This window comes from Mirounga angustirostris, unplaced genomic scaffold, assembly GCF_029215605.1.
Source record: "Mirounga angustirostris isolate CCGP_5_RB_7025 unplaced genomic scaffold, mMirAng1.0.hap1 SCAF_5, whole genome shotgun sequence".
NCBI lineage: Eukaryota > Metazoa > Chordata > Mammalia > Carnivora > Phocidae > Mirounga > Mirounga angustirostris.
In genome coordinates this window covers 62,255,530-62,282,536 of record NW_026991713.1, presented here as the reverse complement: position 1 = coordinate 62,282,536, position 27,007 = coordinate 62,255,530, and the positions used below count along the sequence as shown (strand labels likewise).

General features: G+C 41.2%; 1 protein-coding gene across 2 annotated transcripts in view; it reads right to left on the bottom strand.

Annotated features, from left to right (window-relative positions):
* Window positions 1-1,545: 1,545 nt before the first annotated feature.
* Window positions 1,546-27,007, bottom strand: part of SLC11A2 (solute carrier family 11 member 2) — a 37,981-nt gene continuing 12,519 nt past the window's right edge. For both annotated transcript variants that reach the window (XM_064591244.1, XM_045873441.3), the window contains exons 2-17: window positions 23,482-23,553; window positions 21,857-22,005; window positions 20,755-20,880; window positions 20,199-20,318; window positions 18,679-18,785; window positions 18,076-18,146; window positions 17,901-17,968; window positions 16,064-16,219; window positions 15,244-15,402; window positions 14,157-14,243; window positions 13,278-13,397; window positions 12,970-13,119; window positions 11,491-11,564; window positions 10,743-10,896; window positions 8,720-8,773; window positions 1,546-2,809 (exon numbers count right to left, since the gene is read on the bottom strand). In XM_064591244.1, the coding sequence (XP_064447314.1) occupies window positions 2,732-2,809; window positions 8,720-8,773; window positions 10,743-10,896; window positions 11,491-11,564; window positions 12,970-13,119; window positions 13,278-13,397; window positions 14,157-14,243; window positions 15,244-15,402; window positions 16,064-16,219; window positions 17,901-17,968; window positions 18,076-18,146; window positions 18,679-18,785; window positions 20,199-20,318; window positions 20,755-20,880; window positions 21,857-22,005; window positions 23,482-23,553 (1,745 nt within the window). In that variant the 3' untranslated portion in view covers window positions 1,546-2,731. The remainder of the gene's footprint in view (window positions 2,810-8,719; window positions 8,774-10,742; window positions 10,897-11,490; window positions 11,565-12,969; window positions 13,120-13,277; window positions 13,398-14,156; window positions 14,244-15,243; window positions 15,403-16,063; window positions 16,220-17,900; window positions 17,969-18,075; window positions 18,147-18,678; window positions 18,786-20,198; window positions 20,319-20,754; window positions 20,881-21,856; window positions 22,006-23,481; window positions 23,554-27,007) is intronic.

Here is a 27,007-nt window from a genome sequence, read left to right as displayed (position 1 = left end):
AGGAAGGTAAAGTCTAGTATTTGGGAAAGGAAAAGATGTAAGAATATCTGAAAATATGTCTGCATTCCAGATATTAGCCCACTATTCTGTGTATTATATACACTTCTCTCCATTGGCACCGGTAATAATTTTTGAAATTGTCATTTACCTATCAGGAGGCTCTTCTAGTGCCACCAACAAGTATACCTATTTTGGTCAACACTGTCCTCTTTGGAAAATAGGCAAGGAAAGAATCCAACTGCTTTATTCCACTACATAGTCCAGCAGCTGGATCAAATATGCTCCACGGAGGTCAGCGAAACTAAGAACAGCTGGCATAGAAATGTCACCCTTCAAGTTGATTACACAATGAAAAGGTATTTCTCATCAGGCTACTGGGAAGATTCTACTCTCTCAATATATACTGTGCACTAAAAACAGACTTAAGGGGGCGCCTGGGTGGCTCAGTCGGTTAAGTGTCTGCCTTCAGCTCATGATCCCAGGGTCCTGGGATCAAGTCCTGCATCAGGCTCCCTGCTCAGAGGGGGGTCTGCTTCTCCCTCTCCCACTCCCCCTGCTTGTGCTCTCTCTCTGTCAAATAAATAAATAAAACTAAAAAAAAAAAAAAGGAAAAGAAAAGAAATCTAGATTTGTACATAAATTAGAGAATGATTAAATGTTCTTAACTTAGAAAAGAAGTGTACCCAAGACTCACTCTTTAGAAATCACTCTCTTCTCCTGGTTTTAGCATGACTCAGGTGATCAAATTTCTTGATTACAGGAATTATATGACCTGACGGATATACTTATAAACTTTTGTAAACTCCAGTCTCTTCCTAGTAACATATAGCTAAAGGAGGGAGATGAGTTAAAGAATCCCCCAAGTATTTAGTCTCTGTTTAACCAAGCACCTCAACTTTTTAGGAGTGGCAAAACAGGATTTTTTAACCTTTTTTTTTTTTCTTTCTCCTAACACTCTCTAGTAATGAAACTGAGAAACTTAATTGCCCAAGAAGGGAGGAAAATCCAAATTGGTCCATCTAGAGTTGCTATCTGTGTATAAAGAATCTACAATACTGAAACTCATTTTAAAAATCTCTTTTTCAAGTGAAAGCTGTTAACTGATGCTAATTCAGTTTCATTTTTAAGATCAGAAGGATGCTACTCTTACCAGAAGTTTCAAGGGCCCCCGACGTAGAAATGAGAAAATTTTAAAGTATCATCTTAGAAAACTTGCCACTTAGAGGGCCAAGTCTTTATAAATGAAAATGTCTGGATTTAACAACTACAAACGTCTTACTGAAAAGCACTAAATTTTAAAATAAGACAGATATTTACCTTTTAAGCTGAAAGAGAAAAATGATGCTCAAAGTCATATGAAAGCTTCAGTGTTTGCAAACGCATGCCTCTGCGGCTAGAAGGAAATGGGAGTGTGTGCCGCCCTGCAGTATAGTCCATGAAGATGGACAGCTACCACTCACTCCAGCCAACTGTAACTCCATGCAGGAATGTGAGCCCCGTGTTGAAAATCTCCTTTTCCATCAAATAATTATGCAAAGTCTTTCCATTTTTAAGTATTAACATTTTTATTATAAAAATCTTACAGAAAAAAGTCCCAGTTAGGAAAAGGGGTCAAAAAGCGTCTATAATCCACATGCAGGCAGTTTATGACATGAGAACTAGTCGTCTAAGTCCTAGTCTAGTTCTAATCTCATATTACTTGGTATAAATACCTTAAAGTAAAATGCTTAGCATTCAGGGAAATTCAACATTAGAAATATTAGCTATTCCTGGAAATAGATTTTGGACCTAGAAATAGTGTTTGGAGTTTTAATGGGAAAAATGGGAAGAAAAGACTTGGTAGAACTCTACAAACATTAGAAAGAAAACAAATACCTCCATCATCTTCTATTAGGTCTTTACAAAATTAAGTGTTAGAAGTTTCTTCTTTTTATACCTAAAACCTGAATGCTAGAATGGGCTGAGTTACAATGTCACATGGAAGACTAATCATTGGTTAGAGCATTGTTTCTGAACTTATTACAAGATATTAGGCTCTTTGGAAAATACCATCATACCTCTGACAAGATTTCAAGAAAAGCAATAGAGAGAATTATAATTACAAAGCACACCAATGGCCGGGACCAAATATGACTGCTTGAAAAGAAGAAATGTTTTCCTTAGAAATGATGTGCTGATATGAAGTAGTTGATAAAGGTCTGGTCAATTAAAACCGACCGATGGAATTTAACTGGCCATAGTCAAGTATCACTTTAAAAAAGGTAAGTTAATTTGACCAGATCATTCTGAAAAAGAGCATTACTCCCTCTCCTTTCTCACTTGTGACCCAGATAAAACAAATATCTGATTTATCTGAATACTATCTTAAAAAAAAATAAGACCTATCAATTTTATATAACCTTAAAACTCTACCCAAATGGATATGTTCAGGTTTACATAAATATATACACATATATATTTTATAAATGCCAGAAGTCAAGACACAAGCCCATAGGGGTGTGTAGCCATGATAGGCCAATCATTTAACTCTGGCTATTGTAGGACTGTGGGTGGGTCTCTGTCCTACAATTACAGTTGTCAGCTTTTAACACCCTTCCCACGAGGAAATCTTTGCCTTTTGTTCAAAATCTGAACAAAACTCACCTCTGAACTAACAGAGATATGTTAACAGGACACCTGGCACAAAAGGATTAAGACAAAGTGGTTCTTATACAGTCTCTCAGGCTGTCAGTCATCTAGACACAAGTGAGTCAGTATCCACAGTGTTCAGAAGGTAGAGTTCAGGCTGAGCTGTCAATCCCAGACGGTACTAAGGACAAAAAAAATGGAAAAGGGTTAGACTGATTTCCAAGTATTTATTTATTTATGTATTTATTGTTAAAAGATTTTATTTATTTGACAGAGAGAAAGAGCACAAGCAGGGGAAGTGGCAGGCAGAGTGAGAAGCAGGCTTCCTGCTGAGCAGGGAGCCCGACGTGGGACTCGATCCCAGGACCCTGGGACCACAAACCTAGCAGAAGGCAGACACTCAACCGACTGAGCCACCCAGGCACCCCCTGATTTGCAAGTATTTAAATATTGTAACTGGCATGTAGGACCTATAATCAGCACATCAATAGAGGCCTTTATTCAGTACAGCTATACTGACTTTTATTTCAGAAAAGAAATAGCTTACAGATACATGAATGGTTTATGGCACATAAAATAATAACTGGGAGCTGAAATAGCCTATGAGTTAATAACTGGGAGCTGCGATTGTGCCAAATGCCCTCAGCAAAACTTGCACTTTGACTATTCTTGTAATACACTTGGCTGCATTTTTTTTTTTTTTAAGATTTTATTTATTTGACAGAAAGAGAGAACACAAGCAGGGGGAGGGGCAGAGGATGAGGGAGAAGCAGGCTCCCCGCTGAGCAGGAAGCCAGGACTCCAACTCCGACTCTGGGGCTGGATCCCAGGACCCCAGGATCATGACCTGAGCCGCTTAACTGACTGAGGCAACCAGACACCCCAGGATGGCTACTTCTGATAAGGACATTGAGAGCCAACACACTGAGTGCTTTTGTATTCTAGTACTGTTTTAGAAATCAAATAAATTCTAAATAATTAAAATAAATATTAGAATACTAATTCTAAATTATTAGAATTAAATAGTAATTCTAAATCCTGAGCTCAGTCTAAATCCTGAGCTGTATTATCCAGGTCTCATGATCTTTTGGCACCTGAGCAGAGAAAAGCCTTTCATTAAAAAAAAAAAAAAAAGCGCCGAGGGAGGGAAATGACCTATGGGTCTCAAATGTTTGTCAGGCTGAATTGGAATCGCTTGGACTGCTTTTAAAACAGTGCCAGACTGCCTTCCTGGAAACCTGAATCCCTATGGTTTATTGTTTTGAAGTAGGCTCCACAACCCAGAACAGAGTCCAGCACCAGGCTTGCACTCATGACTGAGATCGAGATCTGAGATGAGATCAAGAGTTGATTGCTTAACTGACTGAGTCAGCCAGGTGCCCCACCTTTTTTTTTTTTTCTGAATCCGTATGGTTTGTGTTGGGATCTGTGAAGTTGTAGTTTACTCCTTTTCTCTCCTCTGCATACACCGTGAGACAATCACTGAATCTCATTTTAGCCCTACTGTTATTACTTAGGGCTTTAGGAATGTCATCACCCCTTGGCATCAATAGCCTATGCGTTAATGTAGAATGTAGACTATAAATCCATAGAAGGAGAATATCCCTATTATAGTATAGTAGAAAAGGCACCAGAGTTGGTTTCAAGCTCTAACTCTGCCACTTCCTGTGACCTTGAGCAAGCTCATGTACCCTTTTGGAGCCTTATCCTACTTATTTGTAAAATGGAATAAATGCTACATTTGAAAATGCTGAGTACATTAATGTGCTATTAGTCTTCAACAAATGTAACTTTTTAACATATTACAAATTGCCCCATATACCTCACAGGCTTGTGTGGCTATGTGAAGATGACCCCAGAAGAAGCCCAAGATCAAACTATTCTAAGAACAGTGACTAACACTAGCTTTGGGGCAAAGACAACTCTTCAGACAAGCCTCCTTATTCACTTCAGGTCTTACGTCTCAGGTTTTAGTAACCAAGAGCGATTGTCAGATACACTATAAATTCACTGCAGCCTTTTCACAAGAGCTGAGGTGGTGGGCTTCCTCATTATGTAGTAGGCAAGGGATGCATTATTAGTCCTGTGATCCCCAGTCACTCATAGATGACTTACTAGACAGAACCTCCTTGTTGAAGTTTGTCTGAGACACTGAAAAATGACACAGGAATAGGCTAAATACTGTCAGGGGCAGGGAGGTAGTGCAAATGAGTAAGCTTAATATTTCTTAGCTACCACTGGGGTAGGATCACAGAGGGACCTGCCCTGTTCATCTGGCAGACAAACGCTTACCCAAAAGCATTCAAAGTTGTTTCAAATTTAGCACAGGCCAAACAAAATTAGTTTACCAGTTGGCAACTTGTGAGCTAAAACATACTCTATAATCAGAGCATCACGCAAATGCTTTGATGTGTTCCTGGTCCTGCCAAAAACCCAGGTTGGTGTCTTAACCTTGCTTGAAACGTGTACTATGTATTATATAGGATGGTTTGGTAATGACAATGTGGGCCCTGGAGTTAAGCTATTCAAGTTGAAATGCCAATTGCCTATTTACCAGCAATGTGATGTGGGAAAGTTACTTTTTGGCCTTTCAATCGCCTCATCTATAAAGAGGCTGATGCCCTTGTTATAACAATTAAATGAGGTCATAGGAGTGCTCAGACCAGGACTAGCACATAGTAGTCAGTGTTAGCCGTTTTTAACACTCATAAACTAAGGTGCCAAGAGAAGCTGATACATTTAGATTCATTGGTCCTATCCAATAAAGAAGCATTCCAGAGGGCGGAGCTAAAAGAAATGTCTCAAATCAGGATCTTCAAATTGTTACATCTTATTTTAGTTCTGAAATTAAACCCAGATTAAGAAGGGAGAGCTAAATGAGGGAGGACAACACCGAGAACGCAATTCCCAGATTACTTCTGTCCTGTTACAGTATTTGGCTCCTGTAAGACACACAGGAAAAGCTTACAACAGAGAAAGGGAAAATGAAGTTCTAGTAACAACCTTGGGATAAATGAAGTGCTGACTTTCCTGTCATTTGTATGGTGACTGGGCCTGTAGTTTACTATGCCTGAGCTTTGTTTTATTACATGGTGACAATATTTCCATTTATATCAGTTCTGCCAAAATGCTTTCAATTTTTAAGCTAAGCAATTTTGGTTTTTCTTTTCAAATACTCATACTTTTTATTGGCAGCACATACGGAATATAAAAGCATACTTCAATGGTGAAACAAGACTACAGATAGAAAAATGTTCAGCTTAGAGCAAAGAAAGGCAGAATAACAATTTTTTTCGAGTTTAAATATGGCAATGATGTGACCTTTAGCAACAGAAAACTATTTGACTAAGTGGGTAAACTGGTATTAGTGTTTGGGGTCTGCAGTTCATCAAGTCTTCTCGGGACTAAACCTATTTACACCTCCATCCTTTTAAAAGAATCACTAACAATGTGGGCTTAAAACGTCATCTAGGTGGTGGCTGATGCTGCAGTATTTTGGAAATATTTTCTTTTCTTTTTAAGATTTTATTTTTATTATTTATTTGTCAGAGAGAGCGCGCAAGTGCAAGTATGAGGAGCGGCAGGCTCCCTGCTGAGCAAGGAGCCCGATGCTGGGCTCAATCCCAGGACCTTTGGATCATGACCTGAGCCGAAGGCAGACACTTAACCGACTGAGCCACCCAGGCATCCCCGGAAGTATTTTCAAGGTTAAAAAAATACCCAGGAAACCAAACAGGAAAAGGAAACATTTTTAATTACAAACCAAGTTTACATACTGTTAAATGGGCACAAACAGCTCAGTTGTAACCACTTGTAATACCACCAGTAGGACCTCACAGGAGCCAAACTACAGCTCTTCCCCATCCATTAACTCCCAGTGTGCTGTAACAGCACAATTACTTCATGTCACATTTATGGAGAACAAGGACCACTCTACATAAAAGTACAACTGTATACCCTTAACATTCGGCACAAACACCACATGCTGGCACTGGGAGACTTCACAGCATTGTTTATTGCACCCAGAGTACTGGTTGAAGTATACTTTCGCTCTGACAGGATCAAATGGAATACAGTATAGGAGTATTTTTAACACTGTCAAACACCACACATATAAAGCGCCATTTAACTGGGAAGAAATTTTCCATCATCTTAAGTCATAAGCAAAACTTTTAAAAGAAAATAAGCAGCTTTACCTGAACTTCTAAATATTGTGAATCTGAGACTGACTGGACCTACCCACTCAGGGCAAAGGTTGTAAGTGTTATAGTACTGTGTTTACAAAAAATTTTTCTTGTCAGTTTTGCCTTCACCTAGTCCAGCCAGATGAGAGATGAAGATGTCAGTCCCTAGTATCTTCACAGAGTGCCCTTATGACCAGTTTGGGGAATAATGACATGGAGAGGGGCAGATGTGAGGACAAACAGTGAGGGAAATTTATCTTTCATGATCCTGTGCTATATTACTTGAGGGGCTAAGATAAGGTATGGTCAGTGATACACAGCAGTTTATCCTTAATGCCTTTTGAAAGACAATCCATCCAATCTGTACTCTTGACTGTGTGCAAAATATCAGCAATAATGCATTTAGGGGCTCAGATGAATAGAGAATGTCAATCAACTGGGACTCTAGAAGGAAAGCCCCCAAAATGAGAAGTCCTTCAATGCCATTCCCATTACTGTTCTCATCAAGTCAATGGCTATAACAGACTTGATTATTTATCTCCACCAGACAAATGTGATTTGACTGGATATAATCACATAATCTCAGGCTCCACATGTAAAAATGTCAGCAGTGGCTGAAGAGCAGCAGCTTCATGCTGAAGGGACCCATGTCCTCTGACTCCAGAGCTCCACCATCTGGTCTCAAAGTTTTTCCCTCTGAGGGAATGGCTGAAGAGAGGTAGCCCAGTGCAACCTTGCTGAGAGAACTTTTCAATCACAGTGGTTCCTACTGACTTGCTGAGAGCGAGAAAGAGCTTTGCAACGGTTAGGTCCACAGCTCCTGAGATTGCCTTGCAAGTTGTCTTGGGCATGCTTCGGAAAACCATGACAATTCTGGTAGGAGGTGTCTTTTAGGAATAAAACAGATGGCTCTTCTTTCCTTTAAAGTCTCTTCTCATTCCAAAATCTCATGTCAGTTCATAAATGCTACCATCTTTTTCTATAACCAACCTCCTGAATGAGGAAGGTGAAGGTTTTACAACTCTATGTGCTCAAGAGTAAATATCATCAGGAAAGCTCTGTACTAACATGAAAGTTAAGAAAATCAGGACTCAAAAGAAAATCCTGATAAGCTTTCGATCTCTGAGGAAAATCTGCTCAGTGATTTTCCAAGGTGATTAATAACCACCACCTACATGTCAGCTTTGCTATTTGTTTAGCACCGGCTTTATCCTTTCTCATCCCTTTTAACTTTCACCAAGAAATTTAAAGTGGAAATAAGTTAAAAGAATCCTGAACCTGAAAGAGGGAGATGTTTCATAATTTTATATTTAATATGGATGGATGAAACCAGTTTCGTTGAGTTTTTTTTTTTTATAATCAAAATAACTAACAGGGTATGCGTAAGAAGAAAAGTTTTTCTCAGCCTTTTATCTTTTTATAAACAAAACCTGCATACCCATCCTGTAATTTATCTTATGAGAACTTCATTATATTTCTCAAATATGTTTTTTTTTTTTTTTAACACATGGCCTGGTTAAGAAGCATGCATATAGGATTATCTCTCAAAAGGATAAAACAAGCTGGCCCTTGGGCAGCTACTTAAAGAGTTTGTGTTGGAATGATAGCAGCAGATGTCAGCTTTTCAAAGATCCTATCTAATCTAGTTCCCAGGTTAGAAGGTCAGGAAGAAAAAAAAAATTCCATCTTTCAAACATGTATTGAAACAAAGTCTTTCCCAACAAAGAGTTGAGTCTTAAATGCAGTCTGTGCAACAGCACATACTTTTGGCTATGTTCACACAGTAAACCACAGAAACACACTGGCTCTGATGGCTATACATGTGGAAGACAGCCAGACCGATCCAGTATTTACTTAGTATAGCCACCAGTGACTTCTCCGGTCAGCAGGACTTTAGAGATGCTTACCGTGTGCCCACAGTCCAGGAAGGACATGCCCAATGCAATCAAACATTGCCAGCCCTGAAAGATAAAGTATGGTCATCATTCACCAACCTCTCTGCAGATCCCTCTTCCCATCATGATGGCTCAAACTGCACTGCTCAGATGCAAACTGCTCTCTTCCCTTTTTTTTTTAAGATTTATTTCTTTCTTTGTCAAAGAGAGAGAGAGAGGAAGGGGGGGGGAGAGAGAGAGCGAGAGAGCACGAACAGGGCGACAGGCAGGCAGAGGGAGAAGCAGGCTCCCTACTGAGCAAGTAGCCTGATGCGGGACTCAATCCCAGGACCCTGGGATCATGACCTGAGCCAAAGGCAGACACTCAACTGACTGAGCCACCCAGGTGCCCCCCTGCTCTCTTCCTTGAACATCTATCTAGCTCTGCTCATCTCCTACCACCCAGGTGCACAAGTCATTCTCCCAACCCCATACCCCCTTCAAGACATCCTGGAATCTGCCTTCCTCAACAAAGTTTCTTCATACTATTTTCAGTATCGAGTTGCCAGTTCCTGCTGCTTTGTGTTTGTCATTCGTTTCTTTTGCCAACTGGGAGTTCCCTGAAGACCATTTTTCTTCAGTCCTACCCCATTCCTCTCATGATGCAGGCAGAGGTGGAGGTAATGACCGACAGACCAATACAACTGGGATAGTATCCCAAACTGCTCTATGAAATACGTGTTTTGGGACTTAACAGCAGTAACCGACCCTGGATCAGTCCTCAGCCTAAAAATGGGCCTTCAACAACCTTGACAGTCTCAGGGTGACTGAGGACAACTCAGTCTCTTCATAGCTAATTTGTAGGAAGGAAGGATTCCCTTAACTTCTATAGTGAATTTTTAAAATAATTCCTGTCAAGGACATGTTCAGTTACTTGGGTTTCCTTGGAGTAAATCCCTAGAATATAGGTTCAGCATAACCCTAGAGTGCTCAAGGTTTACTGGGGAAGAAAGAAGAAAAAAATAAATAAATCCAGGACATAATTTTTCAATAGTCACTAAAGTGATTTTCTCAATCTACTGGCATGGGGACTAGGTAAGAGCTAAAAAGATCAGCAGGTCTCCAGCCTCCATCCTTAACCATTCTCTGCAGCATGTATGGTATAAATTCTGCTGTCCCTAACCCTGCACACATGCATTTTTTCAGAGAAATCTGTACAGAACAGGGAGGGAGCATTTGTTGTTTTTGTTGCTAGAACTATCTTCCATTACTATAAGTAATGTTACAGAAGATTTGGAAAATAAACAAAAGAATATATCCATCAAGGAAACATCCTAACACAACTACTATCACCATTTTTTACATAATTTACCCGATCTTTAAAAAAAAAATTTATTATCTTGGAATACATTATTCTGCATTCATTTTCTGTGTAGCTATGATTTTATAACCATCATTTTTAAATAACTCTAGAGTAATTCAATGAGAGAATATCACTATTCTTTCTTCAGTAGACAGCTATTCAAATCTTGTGCCACTCCCTACTTTCTATACTGTTCTTTTAATTCCTCAAACACACTACACTCTCTTAACAGGAATTTTTTTTAAGTTATTTATTTATTTATTTGAGAGGGAGCAAGCACAAGCATGAGCGGGCAGAGGGAGAGGGAGAAGCAGACTCCCCACTGAGCAGGGAGCCCGAAATGAGGCTTAATCCCAGAACCCTGAGATCATGACCTGAGCCAAAGGCAGATGCCTAACTGACTGAGCCACCCAGGTGCTCCTCTTATCAGGAATTATTAAGAATGGAAACCAGACAGAAGTGACATGACAGCTCTTAAGAATCAAAATAAATCTTATGGGTTAAAAATACCGTTTAACCACAGGTGACTTAATTTCATGTAAACTGTCTCATTAACCTGGAGATAGGATTGCTATGTGCTTTAAAAAGAAAAGATTGCTATGTGCTCTTTTGGGTCCTTTCATTTTGGTGTTAATAAGCCCTATCTCTACCATCTCTGATACCTACACCTCTGCCCCTCCTGAATTGACTTACCAGGTAAAACACAAAGCTCAGATAAGCCACACTGACCACAGCAGCTACCACATACAATGCCACATGCCCGAGTTCCTGGACATAAACCAGGACAAAGTACATGTTGATGGAACAGACGATAAGGACCAATATCCCGCCTGCAATCCTCCAGCCTCTGTAAAAGAATCATCAGTCACTGGTGGAACAATCCAACCCATTCACAAGCAGAAAAGGACACTGTCCGGTGGGGTAGACAGGACAGGAGTAAGAGGCATCTCAAAATGAACTGAAAATTGTTCTTACTATGTCCCAAGTAAGACACCAATAGGGAGAAAGAGGGGGGAAAATACGCTCAGATAATCCTTAATATTTAACTCCCTAGAAATTCAACAAGTCCTGAGTACCTAGAGATGCAACAAACAATTTCAAAAACCCCATACCCTTTCAAAATGTATATAAAAGGTATTTGTTTATGGTTTTCTCATTAACATCATTTAACATGGAATTAAGGTGCTTTACACTTCAGTGACTGAAGCTGAAGAATTAAAGCCCTAAGAGCGGAACTTTCTCCTGCTAGAAATGAAAAACGTGTGTGCCTTCTTTACCACATTCACAGTCTTTGCTCTCTGAGCCAAAGACTGAGGGGCAGCTCCAGCATTCACCTCTCAAAACATGTGGTTCCCCTATATGACTCATTTTCTGACTGGCCTATTCAATGAAGACATGCTTCCCCCACATATTTTTGGGGAGCTGAGAAAAGTACACTCACATTCCATTGGCAAAGTCATTCATAACTGGCCGCAAGCTCGTAAACGTGAGGATGGGTATCAGAGCAAAGGGAAGCTGGAAAAGAAAGAATGAGGATCAGATGGGGCTCCTGGAAATCCTTGTATTATCCCCAAGAGCAGCACTGTTAGCACAAGGGAAACACACATCCTGCCTCATCCACCCCATGAGAAATTATTCCTATCATCCCAAGATGCTCACGCCTTATGCTGAAACCTGTAGAGCCGTCATTAACTTAGCACTGATTCTGATCCTGTGTCTTTATAAACATTCATATCTGCCTTGCCTTTTTAACCTCAATAGGACCTAGCAGTGTCCTACGTTATTTAATGTTTGCTTGGATTAAAAACAGTAATTTTATACTCTATATGTAATTATAGCAGATAATTCCCATTCAACAGGCTTTTATTTTATTTTATTTAAAGATTTTATTTATTTATTTGATAGACAGTGAGAGAGGGAACACAAGCAGGGGGAGTCGGAGAGGGAGAAGCAGGCTTCCTGCCGAGCAGGGAGTCCGATGTGGGACTCGATCCCAGGACCCTGGGATCATGACCTGAGCCGAAGGCAGACGCTTAACGACTGAGCCACACAGGTGCCCCAGGCTTTTTTTTTTTAAGATTTTTTTTTTCTTTTAAGATATTATTTATTTGAGAGAGAGACCACTAGAGAGAGAGAGAAAGAACACAAGCAGGGGGAGCAGCAGGCAGAGGGAGGAGGCTCCCCACTGAGCAAGAAGCCTGACGCAGGGCTCGATACCAGGACCCTGGGATCACAAACCGAGCCGAGCCAGATGCTTAACCAACTGAGCCACCCAAGCGCCCCTTTTTTAAAAGATGTCATTTATTTATTGGACAGAGAGATAGAGAGCACAAGCAGGGGAGCTGCAGGCAGAGGCAGAGGGAGAAGCAGGCTCCCCACTAAGCAGGAAGCCCGATGCGGGGCTCAACACAGGGCTCCATCCCAGGACCCTGGGATCATGACCTGAGCTGAAGGCAGATGCTTAACCGACTGAGCCACCCAGGCGCCCCTCAACACGCTTTTATAAACCAAACCATTTCTAAAAGCTTTTTAGATACCAGGGATTCCATACATTTACTGCAGACTGAGACTGTGCCTCTTTCTTCCTCTGAATTTTCCCCAGCACCCAGCACTACAGGCTTGGTACCTACAGGCAATACATAATGCTGCCTGATTAAAAGGGATGGGAGTGGGTGCCTGGTTGGCTCAGTCATTAAGCGTCTGCCTTCAGCTCAGGTCATGATCCCAGGGTCCTGGGATCGAGTCCCACATCGGACTCCCTGCTCGGCAGGAAGCCTGCTTCTCCCTCTCCGACTCCCCCTGCTTGTGTTCCCTCTCTCGCTGTCTCTCTCTCTGTTGAAAAATAAATAAAATCTTTAAAAATAAAATAAAATAAAATAAAAAATAAACGGGATGGGAGTTTCCCCAGCTCCCTCCTCACCTGTAAGCTCTGCAGAACATTCAGGAAGTCATTCATCCCTGTTAGATGCTCTACATCCTGGAAGATAGCAACAAGCAGAGTAGGGATGATGGCAATAGAGCGGGTGAAAATCACTCGGGCAAAGCGTGACCATTTTAGGTTCAGGAATCCCTGGAAGAAAACACAGAAGCAGGATGAATGCCTAGAACAGGAAACAAAGAAAGGTTTGGGGAGGTTCAGGAAGACCCTAGAAGCATGGGATTAAGAAGTAACAAAAGGGCAATCAATGTTTTCTTCCTCTAATCTATACCAGTCAAAACAGCACATACCTCCATGACAAACTGGCCAGAATAAGTTCCTGTCATGGTGGAGCTCTGTCCTGCAGCCAGGATCCCCACTGCCCAGATGTAGAGTGCAGCCGGCCCAAAGTAACATCCCAGTACCACACCCTGGGAGAAGCAAGAGAGAAAGATGTTTGTGTCAATGATCTGCTTAGACAATGACCAAAACAGAATTTCTCTGCAGCATTTCTTCCTCTTCTTTTACTATGTACCAACCTACACCAAGTACTGTGCTGGGCGCTACTCCCCAGAAGCTAGACTCAGGACCTGACCTCATTTTAGAGGCCTTCAACCTAAACTTTGCTGGATATTCCTTCATTCCTCTGCTTAGTCTTTTCTCCAAGTTCCTAAAGCCTTCATCCTCAACTTATATCTTAAATATGTTAAAAAAAAAAAAAAAAAGAAAGTAAGTCTACACAACATTTCCCAAATTATATTACTTAACACACTATTCTGGAAGGTAGTAACAGGAATGGAGAGAAAGGGCAAACACATTCGGGAAATACTACATAAATTAGGTATTCTACTCTTGGGAGGTTCATAACATAACCAGCATAAAAAGGACTGAGAGATCCCAATGAAGAATACTTTACTAGGAGTACTTTCTTTAGTCTCCCCCAATTAACATCCTATAAAACAATATAATATCAACATAACTCTGGGAATTGCTGATACAGTTCTTCTTTCAGCTGATCCTCTATTCCCTCCCATGTAATCCAGAAATGCTTGTCTGGCATCTAGACCTCTGAAATAAATGACACTCCAGAGAAGATAGGTTCAGCTCCGAAGTGAACCCACAGGAAAGATCAGACACTATGCCAAGAATACTGATTCAGGAGTAGTGATCACAAATCTGAAAAGGCTTACCCCTTTGTAGATGTCCACAGTCAGTGTCGAGTTATCGTCAGGAAAAAGGTGAGTGTGGGGACTACTGTTATTTCTACAGACTGCAATCTGGAACGCAAAGCAGTTTAGGGGCAACTTTTATTTTTGAGGCAAGGACCAGACCAGAAGAGTTCTCCTGCAGATCACAAACTACAGGTTACATTCAAGTTATCTAGGAGACACAGGCTGGAGGTAAGACACTGGATACAGGTTGTAACGGGAGCAGGGACTGGCGGCAAAAGCACTGTGGTCTTCTTCCATAATCCTTCTATACCCTCATGCCATCAAAAACATTTACTGAGGGGCGCCTGGGTGGCTCAGTTGGTTAAGCGACTGCCTTCGGCTCAGGTCATGATCCTGGAGTCCCGGGATCGAGTCCCACATCGGGCTCCCTGCTCAGCTGGGGGTCTGCTTCCCCCTCTGCCCTCTTCCCTCTCGTGCTCTCTGTCTCTCATTCTCTCTCTAATAAATAAATAAAATCTTTAAAAAAAAAAAATTTACTGAGTTAAGAGTGTACATGGTAATATGTGATTGCTGGCTGGCTTTAAGTAATGGCAGGAAGAAAGGGCCCTTAAGAAATATGAGAGGACTCCTTAGTCAAAGCAGAGCCAGGAGTCAGAGGTCCTATAGATAGGCAATCAGGAATCAAGATGATAGAGAATTCAAAATGCAAAAGAGTATATCTTAGCCAGTTTCTGCTTTCTGTTTGTTGACTCCTCCCTACCTGTCCTCACCTCCAAATGGCAGGACTGGCAAGCAGGCTGGCAGTTGATAAACAGGAAACAAAGAGGGATGACAAAGAGCCAAAGAGACATGAAGCCACAAACACAACAGCGTAAGGCAACCTTTATTCTGAGGCAAACTCCCTTCTGAGCCAATAGCTGGGAAACATGGGTCCAGGCTTGGTTTGCCCCCAGACCCTAGACCCTGACTAGTGCAGTGATGAGGGGGCAGCCCTGAGGCTGGAGATCTGTTTTCCCTGAGCTCCAAGTCACTGTTATTTTGCCTACCCCATTCCGGCCTTCACTACCCTCACATTCACTACCATTCATGACCCTGGCTTACTCACCACCTGGTCGTTGGTTTTTTCAAAAAATGCTTCGGCAAAGACTGAGACGACAAAGACGTTGATGATGAAGGAAACAAAGAGTGCAATGCAGGATTCAATGAAAAAATACTTATTAGCTTCTCGAACTTCCTGATTATTGGCTCGGTTTACCTGTCTGGACTAGAGAGATAAACACCAGTAGTCATTTTTTGATTAGTTAGAACAAGATTCCTAGTAACATTTCATGAGTTTGGAGTTAGCTGAAAGATTTAGAGGGCAAACAACTGACCATAAGAAATGTGAGAAAACTGACTTACATCCCAGTTCATTAAGTGAGTAAGGACTTCATGACCCTCTGACAACACTGCACGTTCCCCAAACAGGAAATGATGACTAGGTACTACTGAGCTCTCAGTTATTGTGGCTAGAAGAACCACTGACATACAAAAACAACCTGATTTTCAGTCCTAACAACCTTAATTATAAAGGTCTCTGAAATCTTCCAGGAAACTACTATATAAGACTGACTGATAAAACCTTGGTTGGGCTCTTTACTCCTCATCTCCTCAAGGTCACTCAGTCTTTTGGGATTTAAACACAAGAGATCTGGTGTACTTTTGGACCTTCTATGAAGAATTTTAGTCCCAGTTTCTCTGTGGGGTCACTTATTTCTGGCCACCTTTGTGACAAAAACAGAGTCTGAGTGTGTAAAATTTATAAACATCCAACCGTGGAAAAACCTTTCACTCTTTTAGGGCTCTAATGCTTTTAAACTAGTGTCCCCTGCAACTAAAGGAAACATGAACTATCTGGATGACACGGATATAAGGGCCATGCTCACCTTGACTAAGGCGGAATGCAAGTACATATTGTGTGGCATGATGACCGCTCCCACGATGCCCACAGCCTGCTCAACCTGTGGGGTGTGACAGCCTGAACAGGATGGCAGGAACATGCCCTTGAGTACCTGGCTCTGGCTGGGTTTCACTGTAACATACTACACACCAACATAACAACTATTAGAATGTGAGACCAGGGGTGTAACATAGTACTAGGAAACACTCAGCATCCATTGCTCCTTACAACACTCTCTTCAACAACCACCTAGAATAATGAGGAATATAGAACCATCAGAAAACCAAGCAGTACGAGGGACTTGCTTCCAGGTCTGAGAATTCAGGACTGGGATATCCAAATATTTTACATCATATTTTAGATATACAAAGTAGATGTGTGGAGAATGTCATTTATATTCTAAAGAATTAGATGGCTGCTAAGGGCCTCATTGATATTAGCTTCACAACAACTCCTATGAGACAGACCCAAGAATATAGTCAATTCTTGGGGCGCCTGGGTGGCTCAGTCGTTATGCGTCTGCCTTTGGCTCAGGTCATGATCCCACGGTCCTGGGATCGAGCCCCGTATCAGGTTCCCTGCTCCGCGGGAAGCCTGCTTCTCCCTCTCCCACTCCCCCTGCTTGTGTTCCCTCTCTCGCTGTGTCTCTCTCTGTCAAATAAATAAATAAAATCTTAAAAAAAAAAAAAAAGAATATAGTCAATTCTTGATTATCCATACTTACGCCTCTATTCACCTATGTTTATCTAAAAATCACTTATGTTTGCCACTAATGTATGCTGAGACTCATTCATAAATACTTCTCATACATACTTTTTCCTGGTTCAGCATTTCTCTTGGAAGCCTTAGACTAATCTATTGCATAATCTACTGACAGATTAGATGCGCTTTTTTTTTTTTTAAGATTTTATTTCTTTTGGAAATGGAGAGACAGAGAGCGTGAGCAGGGGGAGGGGCAGAGGAAGAGAGAGAATCAGATCCCTGAGATCATGACCTGAGCCAAAATCAAGAGTCAGACGCTTAACCAACTGAGCCACCCAGGCGCCCCAGATTACATGTACTTTTAAAAGTTTAGCAGGCCAGGGCGCCTGGGTGGCTCAGTTGTTAAGAGTCTGCCTTCAGCTCAGGTCATGATCCCAGGGTCCTGGGATCGAGCCCCACATCAGGCTCCCTGCTCAGCGGGAAGCCTGCTTCTCCCTCTCCCACTCCCCCTGCTTGTGTTTCTGCTCTAGCTATCTCTCTGTCAAATAAATAAATAAAATCTTAAAAAAAAAAAAAAAGTTTAGCCAGGCCAGTGAGCAAAAATGAGTTTATAACAACTGGACATAGAAAGCTACTATTACTGCATATAATGGTACTGATTCCTAGGAGTATCTGGGTTGGGGCACAAACCAGGAAACATCCACTATATCCTTTATAGTTCATTAACTGTCGCAATACAGAGAAAATTCAAGCTGTTGGTATAAGCCAGGATAAGCAAAACCAGAACTCCTCCCCAAGTTAACAGCCAGGAATAACCCTGCAGCTCCCTCCCGAACCCTCTCCAAGGCTGCTCGTTGTGGGGCTAACCAACTTGGAACCAAGGAGGCTAGTCTACAAAGTCCTAAAAAATCTGTTATTTTTGACCTAGGAGACCCAGCAGGCTTTCCCAGAGACTAGTCTCTATAGATCATATTTCTTCAAAACTGGCCTAGGCTGACTTGACTTTTTGTTAACACATGTGATACAATTAAACCATCTTAGCATTATACAGTTTTGAAAGAAAAGGCCAAAAAAATCTTTTTTGGTTATAAAAAGTAATGTAAATAACCTGCAACACTTGCCTCATATCCAAATGTGAGGGCCATAATGGTGATGAGAAAGCCAAAAAATGCTTCTAGCTTCCGTAAGCCTACAGGGGAAAATGCAACAGTGAGCTCACAGAAGGCAGACTTCTCCATCAGCCTCATGATGGAAAGTAGCTCGTTTGACTGACCCCTCCATTCCCACTCTCCTTACCATATTTGTCCAAAAAGAGAAATACGAAGGTATCTGCAATGGTGATGAGAACTCCACCCCAGAGAGGAACCCTAGGTCAGAGATAAGAAATGGAGATTAACAGGAAGAAAGGAAATGTTCAAAACACTTTCTTTCCAACAGCTTTCCGGATACACAACACTTGGAAAAGCAAGGACTCGCGGGAGAGGGGACAGTGGCAGGAAGTCAGGCCTTGGGTAGTTTAGGATCACAGCACCAACTGAATTAACTACATTCATTCAAACATTGACTGTCTACTAAGTCAGACATTTAGGATACAAAGCTGAAAAGTATGGGTCTTACCCCTCAAGGAGCTCACTCTCTAGTGGGACAAACTGATATACAAATAAATAATTGTAACACACAAGGCCACACACTGTATAACAGAGGGATGCATAACCCAACATGAGAACACAGAACATATAGAGCCTACAGCTGCTAGGAGAGAAGGTGGCTCCAGAAAGGTTCCACAGAAAAAATAATACTTAGATTGAATCTTGAAAACTGAAAATTAGTTTGATTTTTGTTTTTACATTTGCTTTGAAATCTAGCAAAATATTACTTTCTGGAGGAAAACCCCCTCACCTTCCTACAGACAGGAGATTGATGGCAATGGCTGAGCCAATAACTTCTTGCATATCTGAGCCAATGATAGCCAACTCCACCATCAGCCATAGGATAATTCGTGGGACCTAAATACCAAACAGCAGAAAGACATGGTTCTAATTAATCATTTCTAAGAACTTTCCCTATAGTTTGGAATTCACATTTGGCATTGACCCATCAACAGTCCTCCATAAGGCTTCGGTCTAGAGATGAAGAACCAGAACTGAGCTCCACCTAGCCCATCATTGCACTGTGGCCCCCACCTGGAGAAAGCAAGGGTGCTTCTGTGTGGTGGTGCCTATGGGCCAAGGTCAGGACAACAGCTAATCCTAATTTTTTTCTCTTACCTTCCACTCAATAGAGGAATGGGAATTTCCAATCATTAATTTCCACTTAATTTCCTGCCTAAAAACAATCCAAAAGTTTTAGGGGAAAATGAGGATGCTAATATGGTCAAAGTATTGTTCAGGAGAGAACAGAAAATGACCATAGAAGAAAATATCCTGACCGTGGCCAAAGAGACAAAACAAAAATGAAGAGGCTGGAGTCAACTTTAATGTAATGACAATATATAAGCAAGTGAAAAAGGACAAATATGTAAAGGGACTCAGGGCAAACTGGTTGAAATTGAGTTGCATATAACAAAATAGAAACCTAATCTGGTCAAAGAATCCAGCTGAAAGACAAATTTAGTTAATACTGGCTCACAGAGGCCAAGGGAAAAAAAAAAAAAAACCTTCCAGGTATCTACTACACAAAAAAATTGTTACAAAAAAAAACTGTTAAGATACATGAAGAGAAACTACAAGAAATTATAAATTACTAAGGTTTTTTTAAGAAGCATATAAGGGGGAAAAAAGCAGATAAGCACAGTTTTTCACAGCCAGGAAAGGAGATTAAACATTTAGGTCAAACCGAGGCAAATCATTATCTTATCTAAAGGTGAAGCTAGGTTAAAACTATCTTCCAGTCCATTCCTGCCTTAGATACCAGGAAAGGCCCAAAATGTCCAGAAAAAAGCTGTGGAAGACAATGTAACCTCCAGGGTGAGGGCAAATTGAAAAATAATTATTAACAAATCCAAAGATCCTGCCACAGAGAGTTTGCAGTAAAAGAGAAAACCTTATTTTTCAAATTGATGACAAAGTCAAACAAAAAAAGTATGTATAATAGGAATATGGATGTATGAATGAAAGAGCACTCCCACCCCTCCATGGGCTGGGCACTTGCTAGATGTCAGAAGGCAGAATGAATGGTAAATATTTACTCAATCAAACTGAATTTTTCTAAGGAAGCTTTCTGGCAAAAAGTGAATCTCAAGTTAAATTCTGAAGTAGTACAGAAATATGGGTTGGCAGCAAGAAGGGCTATGGAGTTTCCCCTAGAACTCATCCACAGGGCACTGACCACCAAGTCCTCCACTATTTCAGTATACCACGAGGCCAGCACGTTCCACCAAACACACAGGTTCCTCTGAGATGAGTGACAAACAGGCTCACCTTGGGATATTGACGGTGACACACTTCAGCAAGATGCAACCCCGTGACCACTCCCAGTCTGGCTGCAAGGCGCTGGAGCAGAAGCCCCACGACGGTGGCCAACAGAAGAACCCAGAGCAACTAGAGAAGAACAAAATCCCATCATAACACTTACTACACAACTGGAGTGTTTTCGTTTGGTTGTTCGGTAATGTGAATGAGAAATACTACATTCAGGAACGAGCTCAGGTCAGGAATCAAATAACCTGAGTTCTGTTTCAGGTTCTATACATAACCTGTGAGGTCACCTCAGACCTTTCTGAGCCTTAGTTTCTCCCTTGTTCAAGGAAAACTGTGTGGAGTGGATAAAATAAAATAAATATTAAAGCTAACTACGTGTATAAAATAAATTTTAAAAACCAGATGGCAAAGTACTTTTCACCTAAGTGTCACTGCCAATGAAGTGTCTGCATATAACCACCAAGGCTGATGATATCCAACAGACAGAGCAGGGGGAAAGGATGTGAGGGTGTACTGTGTGTTTTTAAAAGGGACAGGGGTAGGACTAGATGTTCACCTTAAATCCAGCCACTGCTCCAGACTGCAAATCAGATTCGATGTTTCCTGGATCCAAGTAGGCAATGCTCATAAGAAAACCGGGTCCCGTGAAAGCCCAGAGTTTACGAAAGCTAAAACAAGAATACTATACAAGAGAGGAAGAGATCAAACTAATTATCACCTCCAAACTACTGATCTAATTTATGTTATTTTTTTTTAAGATTTTATTTATTTATTTGACACAGAGAGAGGAAGGGGAGAGAGCAAGCACAAGCAGGGAGAGTGGCAGGCAGAGGGAGAAGCAGGCTTCCGCCGAGCAAGGAGCCCGATGCGGGGCTGGATCCCAGGACTCTGGGATCATGACCTGAGCTGAAGGCAGCCGCTTAACTGACTGAGCCACCCAGGTGCCTCCTATCTGTTATTTTATCACATATAAAGCAACAATATCAGCTTCACAAGAACAAAGGATTTAGGATGTTGAATATTGGGTGTGTCCAAGTTCAATGTCCATCTTACGCACTTTTTTTTTTTTTTTTTTTAAGATTTTAGTTATTTATTTGTCAGAGAGAAAGCATAGCAGGGGGACAGCAGGCAGAGTGAGAGGGAGAAGCAGGCTCGCTGAGCAGGGAGCCCTACTCGGGGCTTGATCCCAGGACCTTGGGATCATGACCTGAGCCAAAGGCAGACGCCTAACTGAATGAGCCACCCAGGCACTCCCATCTTACCCACTTCTTATCAATAAACTGGCCACTTCTCTGTCCAAATAGGAACCATTCCCTTACCTGCTCTTTCCATCAATCAGCCTCTCATTCTAAAACCTAAGTAACAGTATGAGTACCCTTGTGCCCAATCACTACCCAAAAGGGTCAAAAGCCATGGTAAAAAAAGAACATGAAATTCATACTTACTAGATCAAAAAATAATCACTAGTACAATGTGGCAACTGTTTTCAAGACCCTCATTTTCCTGAACAGCTACTGTAAAGTTACTCTGATTACAAAAGTCTTCAGAGACTGCTTGCCCAAATTAGATCTGAGGCTGCTGATCTTAAGTTGTCCAGCAGACTTTTCACTCCTAAGTCTTCCCTAAATAATGTTTTCTTCCAAGGATTTGTCACTAACCTCCTCCTCAGGAATGGTGATCTTCTCATCAAAGTAGGTGGTAAAGGGCTCCTGTGAATGCTCAGTGGACTGGGGCAGAGATGAGGTACTATAGGCAGGGTTGAGGGTACCAAAACTGGGAGAGTCCCCATGGTCTCCAGAAACATCATCTAAATTAACAGGTTTGAGAAGAAATTAAAAAAAATAAAATATACCAACAACTTGTCCTTAGTAACGTTTAAATTAAATCTTTTTAATACCTAAATGCACAAGACCAACCTGGCTCTACTCGATTTATTTCTAATATTTTATTTTCATCTATATTTTTAATAAATTAATTCTTACCTAGGCAATATATTCACATGGATGGAAATTCAGGAAATAAAAAAAGCTTATGGTAAAAAAGCTCCCTCTCACCCCTCCTCCCCAGCCACTTTGCTCTAGATCAGTTTTAACGCTCATCTCACAATGGTTTTCCTACTTTCACACTTCTATATACCCAGTTGGCAATTTTTAGAACCATTTCATTTTCTTCTAAAAACACTGATGCCTAGGGCTCAAAATATAACATTCCCCGACTAGCCACGCTGGTAACCTAAAATCCTAACTTTTCGAAGAACAGAACTAAGTCCGTCTAGGGGGTTACTACCCTCCTCCGCCCCCACCCCCATCCATTATTTGGTAGGACTTAGCCAAAGAATCGTCCTTGGACATTATATCTCTGTCAGGCTTCTCAAAAAATGTGGAAGTTGACAAATCCTGCCATGGTTCGGCTAAAATCTGAAGCTGCAGGGAAACCACCAAACAGGAACCCTTTGCCTCCTGACTAAGGCCTGCAATGAAGAGCTTCGGGTCACGGGGTGTGGGCACCCTTGTGACAGGAGGGCTCATCTTAGACTGCTTATGAATGTTTCCAAGTCCTGCATTTTGCAGGTAATCTTAAATGCTGGGAAGGGGAGGGTCTGAGAGAAAAGGGCTAATCTGCCAGAAGGATACAAAGCCCAGTTTGGTAGCCATCAAACGGCAATTTCAAAACACAGAGCTCTAATGTCAGGGTTTCCAAGAAATCCTTGCAACACCCAACTAGAAAAACAAAAGCTTTCTTTCTATAGGAACTGTGAAATGGCCCTGAATTGATGAGGAAATTTAAAGAAAAGGAATGAAAATTCTAAAGGGGAAATTTAGAATTAGAAAGAATTAGTCAGAACACTCCAGAAGCTCTAATGGAATACAAAGTTTAATGCACTTGCTCGGTATTTTACTGCTCCTTAATGTAAGTATCTGCAGTGCTGTGAAAAGCCAAAGCATTCTAAAGGTTTTTATGCCAGGCCTGTGATGAATACTTGCCCTTGCAAGCATTACTGCTACAGAAACCAAACTTGCAGCTCATCTTGGCTCATCTCAGAATTGGAAATAAGATATGAGACAGATATTTATGATTATCATTTACAGCCTAAATTACTAGATGGTGACTGGATTGGACCTGATTGGAGCAGGTCTCTATGATGACACTCTTAGCTAGGGAAGAGGATTTATGGACAATTTTGGTTGTAATAGATGACAAGAAGGAAAATATGGTCAATTTCTATTACCGATTTAAACCTAATTCCTAGTAAAAATCAGACAATAACACAGCTGTAAATTACCATCTGGCATCTTCTGTTCAGGACTCAACACCATGGTGGATGCCTGAGTGTCCAAGTCCTTAGAATAGGATTCTGGAAAGGAGAAAAGGGAGACAGGAAACAGCACGAATAAACTAACAAGTTCAGAACCAGCATTTTGTTACTCTAGACAACTGACCCCATACTAGATGAAAAGAATAATTCTTCTACTAAATTAAAGAACCTTGAAAATAATTACAATTTTCAGAGTATGATTAAGAGATATTTAATAAAAATTAAAAAGTCTTAATCACTTTTTGCTAGCAAGACTTGAAAACCAAACTGAAGCAAAAGATATTTCAAGGAAGTAGGCAAGTACTTTTTAATAAGCATCCACAAAGAGGCTGCTAAGCAATCCCCCAGTCTCTGCCTTTGCTTCCAGATTAACTCAAATAGTCTTCTTTTTAAGATTTTATTTATTTATTTAAGAGAGAGACACAGCGAGAGAGGGAACACAAGCAGGGCGAGTGGGAGAGGGAGAAGCAGGCTTCCCACTGAGCAGGGAGCCCAATGCGGGGCTTGATCCCAGGACCCTGGGACCATGACCCGAGCCGAAGGCGGACGCTTAACGACTGAGCCACCCAGGTGCCCCAAAACTAGATGGATTTCCCCCAACTTTCACAAGTTTTTAAGGACAAAGATCTATGACTCTTTTTGATCTAAGAAACAATTTAAACTGGGCGCCTGGGTGGCTCAGTTGGTTAAGCGACTGCCTTTGGCTCAGGTCATGATCCTGGAGTCCCTGGATCGAGTCCCGCATCGGGCTCCCTGCTCAGCAGGGAGTCTGCTTCTCCCTCTGACCCTCCCCCTCTCATGTGCTCTCTCTCATTCTCTCTCTTTCAAATAAATAAATAAAATCTTAAAAAAAAAAAAAAAGAAACAATTTAAACTCACGATTCAATTTTCTGGAAAGGGGGGAGAATAGCACCTCACCACCATACTAGTCGTGGAGGGCCATTATTTCCCAGCCTCCTATTTCCCTGAGGATAGAGAGACTTCCCCTATAACGTTTCTCATTCCCCAACCCTTCAACAACCAAAAGAAACTCATTGCCATGGCTCTCCCTTCCTGGGCACTCAGGGAGAGATGAGGCACCACGAGGACTAGGCATAGTCTGCAGGATGCCAGCACTTCTCTCCATCACACAAGGGAGTTAATGATGAGGGGTTGTCCCAGAGGTCTAGCGCCCTGATAGGTTAAGTTTAACTGGGGAGGAGGAGGAGGATGGTCGTAAGCCCATTTGGCCACAGATCTATGGAATATTCTCCAGTCAACCCCACCAATAAAGCTGACTTTTTTTACATTTCAATCTACTGATTAAGGAATCTTTTTCTCAGTTGATTTCAAATTTAGAAGGAGAAAGACGAGGTACTATTTGTTAGCCCCAACCCCTACTTAAATCCCACTAAAAACGATCCTACTGAAAAGGTTATAAAGCCTCTCCTTAGGTATCTTTTACTGAAAAGTCTTTCTCTCTTCTCCCTCGTTCCTATCTGAACATTCTTGTACTTTCTTTTCTTAGATGATCTACCAATATATTCTGTACTTGTTTTAAAGAATTCAGAGCTGAAGGGTTCTAGGTTTCATCCATCTTCCCAGATGAAAACATACCACCACTTGCTAATTTGGAAAACATAATCTTTTACCTCTATAATCACCAATATCAAGTATTTTGTTACAGTGGACAACTAGCCATGTCCCTCCTATCAGGTTTTAAGCCACTAGATGGCTAACACCAGCCAGTAGATGCCAGTAATACTGACTACATTCAAACCCTCTTTAGCACCTTATCTGAATGGGATTTACATATCTGACCACTGAGACTAGCCCTAGACACTTGGATTCCAATCACAGCTCAGCCCCTTGGCCCCACCCAGAGCTTTTATCCTTTTATTTTACATATAATTTTAAGAAGCCAGGTTATAAGGTTATCCTAACCCATAATAAATTAGACACCACAAATCAGCTCTGGGACTTTAACTCTTACAGGAAAAGGTCTTGGACCACTTAATATGAGGCAAAGAGCCCTTCTTTATACTTTAATCAACTCTGAGAACATTATTATTGTTGTTGTTAAAAATAATGTTATTAATATTTTATTATTATTAATTATATTATTATTAAGAATAACTCAAGTTGGGGCGCCTGGGTGGCTCCGTCGTTAAGCGTCTGCCTTTGGCTCAGGTCACGATCCTAGGGTCCTGGGATCGAGCCCCACATCAGGCTCCCTGGTCGGCGGGAAGCCTGCTTCTCCCTCTCCCACTCCCCCTGCTTGTGTTTCCTCTCCTGCTGTGTCTCTCTCTGTCAAATAAATAAATAAAATATTAAAAAAAAAAAAAAAGAATAACTCAGGTTTCTTCTAATGTGGCCCTACTCACCAAGAACTGACTAAATTAGATTACTTTTGCAGTGATGATTGATATCCTGTGTAAGTCACAGAAGTGTTTAATGCATCTGAGGAAATTTCCTACCCAAAATAAGCTTTTAACAATTGAGATAGTAGTGTGTTTTCCCCTGAGCCTGTAGTCTATAAAGGTGATAGTTAGGGGTGCCTGGGTGGCTCAGTCGGTTAAGCTCTGCCTTCGGCTCAGGTCATGATCTCCAGGTCCTGGGATGGAGTCCCACATCGCATCACACTCCCTGCTCAGTGGGGAATCTGCTTCTCCCTCTGCCTCCCCCCACTTGTGTTCATGCTCTCGCTCTCTCTCAAATAAATAAAATCTTTTTTTAAAAAAAAAGGTTATAGGGCGCCTGGGTGGCTCAGTCAGTTAGGCGTCTGCCTTCGGCTCAGGTCGTGATCCCGGAGTCCTGGAATCGAGTCCCGCGTCAGGCTCCCTGTTTGGTGGGAGGCCTGCTTCTCCTTCTCCCTCTCCCACTCCCCCTGCTTGTGTTCCCTTTCTCGCTGTGTCTCTCTCTGTCAAATAAATCAATAAAATCTTTAAAAAAAATAAAATAAAATAAAAAATAAAAAATAAAAAAAAAGGTTATAGTTAAATAATTTTAGGCAGAAATATTTCATGATAAAATTTTAAACAATTATTTTTAGTATCCTAAGGGATTATTTCTATATTAGTTACATACAGAGCTAATAAATACAAGAAGTCTGGTCTTCTCTGAAATCTCAAGAATGTATTATTCCAAGAAAGAAAAAACGATTCTAGATTCCAACTTTCTCATCAAAACTTTTAGTCAGCAAACTATAAGCTCTATTGCTTCCAGTGCCTACAGAACATAATTAGGGCAGGAAACAGAGTGGGTCAGTTATACCTGGTGAGCTGCACAGTATTTAATCTCCTTGAAAACTTAAGACCCATACAGAAGCAGTTAATATTAAAACAGTTTTGCTCTCTAGGACCATACCACCAGGTTGTTTCAGTCATTTAACTACATTAATGAAAAGATCAAGTTGAAATACAAGCAACCAGAATCAATCCAGCAATACTTTGATAATTATCAGTAATACAGGTTTTATATTCTAGTTCACCCTCAACCATAAAGTGTCACCTTC